Source organism: Mastomys coucha, unplaced genomic scaffold (assembly GCF_008632895.1).
Source record: "Mastomys coucha isolate ucsf_1 unplaced genomic scaffold, UCSF_Mcou_1 pScaffold5, whole genome shotgun sequence".
Taxonomy (NCBI): Eukaryota; Metazoa; Chordata; class Mammalia; order Rodentia; family Muridae; genus Mastomys; species Mastomys coucha.
This window is the reverse complement of record NW_022196911.1, coordinates 117308264-117313565: the sequence shown is the minus strand read 5'-3', so window position 1 is coordinate 117313565 and position 5302 is coordinate 117308264. Positions and strand designations below refer to the sequence as shown.

At 51.7% G+C, this 5302-nt stretch overlaps 1 protein-coding gene across 4 annotated transcripts in view; it reads left to right on the top strand.

The window, feature by feature from the left end:
- The window catches only part of Dcxr (dicarbonyl and L-xylulose reductase), a 7762-nt gene extending 2486 nt beyond the window's left edge, over positions 1-5276 (top strand). Inside the window, exons 1-8 of one of the 4 annotated variants that reach the window (XM_031353842.1) lie at positions 2589-2708; positions 2788-2885; positions 3396-3550; positions 3647-3689; positions 3771-3870; positions 3955-4019; positions 4104-4221; positions 5058-5276. In XM_031353842.1, the coding sequence (XP_031209702.1) occupies positions 2657-2708; positions 2788-2885; positions 3396-3550; positions 3647-3689; positions 3771-3870; positions 3955-4019; positions 4104-4221; positions 5058-5101 (675 nt within the window). In that variant the 5' untranslated portion in view covers positions 2589-2656 and the 3' untranslated portion in view covers positions 5102-5276. Of the gene's footprint in view, positions 1-2588; positions 2709-2787; positions 2886-3395; positions 3551-3646; positions 3690-3770; positions 3871-3954; positions 4020-4103; positions 4222-4351 lie in introns of those variants that run through there. The other 3 variants (XM_031353841.1, XM_031353840.1, XM_031353843.1) reach the window with 3 other exon arrangements.
- Positions 5277-5302: the final 26 nt, after the last annotated feature.

Genomic DNA, 5302 nt, shown 5'->3' with positions numbered 1-5302 from the left:
CAGTGCCTCTACCAGTGGCTCTGGCATCCTGGTGGACGCTGGCTACCTGGCCTCCTAGTCTGCCCAGACACCCTGGACCTCTGAGAGGCCTTCCCGGCCCCACCTTCAGCCAAAGCTTCTACTGATCTTGTGACCCCGCCTTCATGACACAGCCATGCTCACCATGCAGCTCACGGTTCCACCCCCATGTTATAGTCTGGTCCCTCAACCACTCAAGGTCCCAGACCTTGGAGTCCTGATCTCTTTGTCTGCTTTGTTGTAATCATTTGCCTAAATAAATGGGCTGCCATGTTACCTTAACCATTGCACAGGACTCCTTAGGGCCCCGGGGGCCTGGTGGTGGTGGTGAGGGGGCATTGCAAAGCTGGACGCTGAATCAAGTCCTACCTCAGGCATTTTACCCCCAAGCCTGCTGTCTTCCAATACCTACTGGGTCTTGTGATCAACGTGATCGAAGGACAGTGGTTCCTCTGAAAAGAAGGGGTCTGTTTGTCGTGTCCTTTCCCCTAGTATCTGCACTTTCCATTACTGGATACAGTGCCTCTTGGTGCTCTGACCCCAACTGGGCCTCAGTGGAAGGGAATGGTATCCTGGACCAAGTCACTCCTAAACCTGTGGTCTGTACAGAAGGAGAGGAGCCATTGGGTGGGGATCAGAATCGTGCCTTCTTCTCTGGGGAGCCCACTTCCCTGGCTTGGTTCACACATAAGACCATGCTAAGAAGGCTCCCCAAACGGGCTGACATTTTCACAGCTAGCTAGCTGGCCTATCATCCTAGCCTGAACCAGGACAACAACCCTGCAATCCAGACTCCTCAGACAGATTCTCATGTGCTTGGTTATATTGGCCCATGGGATCTGGTAGTCTCTTGGGCCTGAGGTGACCAACCATTTGAATTGACATGGGGTCCCTCTCAGGGCAAGTGGCAGAGTGGAGGAGGATGCACTCAATTAAGACTTAAAGAGCCAGGAAGTAGTGGTGCACACCTTTAATCCTAAAGAGGCAGAGGCAGGCGGATTTCTGAGTTTGAGGCCAGCCTCTGTCTACAGAGTGAGTTCCAGGTCTGCTAGGGCTACACAGAGAAACCTGTCAAAAAAAAAAAAAAAAAAAAAAAAAAAAAAAAAAAAAAGAAAGAAAGAAAAGAAAAGAAAAGAAGAGAAGAAGAAGAGAAGAGAAAAAAGACCTTCTAAAGAGAGCCCAGGACATAGGCTCTGAGAGCACTTCTCTTCAGAGAGCAAGGCATGAGCAGCTGTGTGCACCCAGGACCTGAAACACTGAGCCACTAATGAGCTCTAAGCAGCTGTGTCTAGGTGTTGGGCAGGCTGGCTCTGTCTCCTGGTTTCTGGCAGGGAGGTGGCAGAGTTCAGGATTAGGAGCAGATAGCAATGCTCACAGAATGGCCTCAAGGTGGTGAGCAGATCAAAACTGCAGAGGGAGCACTGCGCTGCGTACGCACCAGCTGCTTTTCTTTCCATGGTTCTTATAAACTCACTATTATTTTATATGTCTGGGTTTTGTCTGTCTGCCTGTCTGTGCACCATGTGCAGCCCACACAGACCAAGAGAAGGCATGGGTTTCCCTAGAGCCAATTGTGAGCTGTCATTTGGGTGCTGGGGGATCAAACCCAAGTCCTTTGAAAGAACATGCAATGCCTTTTTTTTTTTTTTTAGATTTATTTACTTTTATTTATATGAATACATTGTAGCTGTCTTCAGACACACACCAGAAGAGGGCATCAGATCCAATGACAGATGATTGTGAGCCACCATGTGGTTGCTGGGAATTGAACTCAGGACGACCTCTGGAAGAGTAGTCTGTGCTCTTAACCACTAAGTCATCTCTCCAGCCCGCATGCAGTGCTTTTAACCATTGAGCCTCCTGCAGTAGATTTTCAGAACAGTCAGCCCATGGATGCACCTCTCTGGGCCCCAAACCCCTCATCACTCAGGGCCCTGCAATCAGCAGATTCCCCACTCCTGACCAGAGTAGGTCCTCAGAGCAACTGCTTTGCTCTTCCTCACCAGGACTCGGAAAAATATTTTGTTTGTTTGTTTGTTTTTCGAGACAGAGTGTAGCCCTGGCTGTCCTGGAACTCACTCTGTAGACCAGGCTGGCCTCGAACTTAGAAATTCGACTGTCTCTGCCTCCCAAGTGCTGGAATTAAAGGCATGAGCTACCACTGCCCAGCAAAACAAAGTATTTTTATAGGGAGACCCAGTGCACACCTGGACATTAATCTGTAACTGACTCTTAAGCCTTGGAAAACAATGTTTGTCTGGCCAGTTCTCACCCTGTTCTCACGTACATCTCCAAACCCAATGCAACCTCTTATTGTCCAGCCTTCTATCTATAAGGGTATGTTTTTAGTGGAAATTTTGGTAGTAGAAACCATGCTGACCAGAGCTCGCTAAGCACATTCTGCCCTCTATAGCTGGGTCAGTCTGGTGCAGTTGTGCAATCTGGGTCCCTTGGTTAGGACAGCCTTGCCTCGGCCACGCCCACTGCCATTCAGCCAATCAGCACCACAGAAGGAGCGTTTATTTTAATAGCCTCGCCCTTTTCAAGACACAACCCAAGTGATTGGCTCTCATCGCCACCACCCTCGATTCCGGAACTCCAAGTCCATCTTACCCAGGCAGGACCAGGCTAGGGCACCATGGACCTGGGGCTTGCAGGTCGGCGGGCGCTGGTCACCGGCGCGGGCAAAGGTGAGGTGTCAGGCGAGGGACGCTGGCGGGTCGGGCTGGTTTGAAAAGGGGGTGCCCGCACTAATATTCGCTTGCCCAGGCATAGGACGCAGCACTGTGCTGGCGTTGCAGGCGGCTGGGGCACAGGTTGTGGCGGTGAGTCGGACGCGAGAGGACCTGGACAACCTTGTCCGCGAGGTAGGCACTGCGTCCAGAGGTGAGGGGGCGGTCGCTGAGTGAGACGCACCTCGCCTTTTTCACCCTTCACCGCAGTGTGCTTCTCACAGCAGGCCCGGTGCCTGGCGTTGGGTATTGGGGTAGGAACCCGTGGTACCCCTTCCTAGGCCAGGGGCCCTGTGCAGTGAGTCGAGGGTCCATGAGGATATCCTGGTTCCCTGAGTTTGGAAGAAACAGCTGAGAGACCAGACCTGGGTCCAAGAATGCTGAGCCGAGAGGAAGTGAAGTGCTCCGGGTGAGGGTGGGGTCAGTAGGGGGGTTGGGAGGGTGTGTGTGTGTGTGGGGGTGCTGTGTCTCTCAGCTCTAGATTCCAGCTCTCAATTTGCTGCTGCAGCGGGAACTCTTGACCCTACAGTTGAAAGTTCCCTTCCAGGTCCAGCTCTCCCAGACTACCTTTCCTCTGGTGGAAGAGGCAAACCACGCCCTCTTGGGACACAATTGCCCATAGCTTTGCTTTCCCCCAATACCCAGTGTCCTGGTGTGGAGCCTGTGTGTGTGGACCTGGCCGACTGGGAGGCCACAGAACAGGCCCTAAGCAACGTGGGACCGGTGGACCTTCTGGTGAACAATGCCGCTGTGGCTCTGTTGCAGCCCTTCCTGGAGGTCACCAAGGAGGCCTGTGACGTGTAAGCCAGCAGGGGTTGTATCCAAACCTTCCCCCCACCCTCACCCCCCGTGCAGCCTCAGCCCTGCCCCTGAACCAGGCCGTCCTTTTATCTTAGGTCCTTCAGTGTGAATCTTCGGGCTGTCATCCAGGTGTCTCAGGTGAGCTGCCCTACCCGGCAGGGCAGGGCAGGGCCTGGGAAGAAGAGGGTTAGTTCTGTTTCATGTCCCTCAAAATTTCAGATTGTGGCCAGGGGCATGATATCTCGGGGAGTTCCAGGGGCCATTGTGAATGTCTCCAGCCAGGCCTCCCAGCGCGCACTGACCAACCATACTGTCTACTGTGAGTAATTCCAGCTGTGCCCGATCCCCACCCCACTCCCACTCTTCTCCACCAGCTTGGGCTCCATGACAACCCTTCTCACAGGTTCCACCAAGGGTGCTCTGGATATGCTGACCAAGATGATGGCCCTAGAGCTTGGGCCCCACAAGGTATACAAGTCTAGGACAACTCCAAATCAGTCTTCTTGCTCACGGCCCCCTTCCACATTGTTTACCTTGCTGGCCTCTCTGCAGATCCGAGTGAATGCAGTAAACCCCACAGTAGTGATGACACCTATGGGCCGGACCAACTGGAGTGACCCCCACAAAGCTAAGGCTATGCTGGATCGCATCCCACTTGGCAAGTTCGCTGGTAAGTTAGGCAGGAGTCCAGACTAGAACTCCACCACCAGTCCTGGTGCTTGCCTGGGCCTGGGGGTTGGTTGCGGTTGAAAGGATGAAGCAAGCCTCCTTCTATGCTTTTGCCCTCTACCTGTCTGCAGAGGTGGAGAATGTGGTGGACACCATTCTCTTCCTACTGAGCAACCGAAGTAGCATGACCACTGGCTCCACTTTGCCCGTGGATGGGGGCTTCCTGGCTACCTGAGCCCCCCCACCAATACTCTGCTTAGCTTTATGCTCAGAACATTGTGCCTTCCCACCCCTGCAATAAATTTTAGCTCTCTGCTCAGCCTGTGTGCTGATTCTCCAATAGGCACAGATTTGTGCCACTTGTGACCCAAAGGAGGTGTTACCTGGTTCCCACACTTTCAGCCTCGACAGCTGCTTGGCATGGGTAGAAGTAGTCGGATTTTCTAGAAGGCTGGATCCTCAAGAGGTTGGTCAACTTGTCTAAAGACAGCCCATCCAGAAGTTTCTAGGTGGAGCTGTGGATTTTTGCTAAGAACTAAACCAACAGCTCCATGTGTTTTTAACATGGCTGCTAGCTGACCCTGCTTACACTCAGTGGCTAGCACACACACCAAAAGAAGCTAGGTGGTAGACATTACTCATTTGGCAATGAGCTAAACAACTTCTCTGTTGGATTGGAGTCCCAACTGTTTTCGAACACTTGAACATTGCCACAACTTTCATTCTGTGCTATTTACAACATGGTGAGAGTCCTAGTATATTTAATTTGCAATATCTCACTTCCAACAGCCTGGGCCACTGATAAGTCCAGCCCTGATCAGTTTGTTGTACCCCAAGGTGTGAAACTTCCACCAGAGCTGACTTTCAAACTGTTCATCTGATATCATTTGATGTGGAGTTGAAGGGGACATGGAAGTGAGGAGGCCCATAGTAGGACCCCATATATACAGTATCATGAGGTATAGAGGGAAGGGACATATTTGTTAATTTTGTTCTCAGCACAACTAATTGTAAATTGATGTGATTTAATTATTAATAAAAGTTTTTCACTGGCTGGCAAACTTCCTGAAAAACAAAAAAGA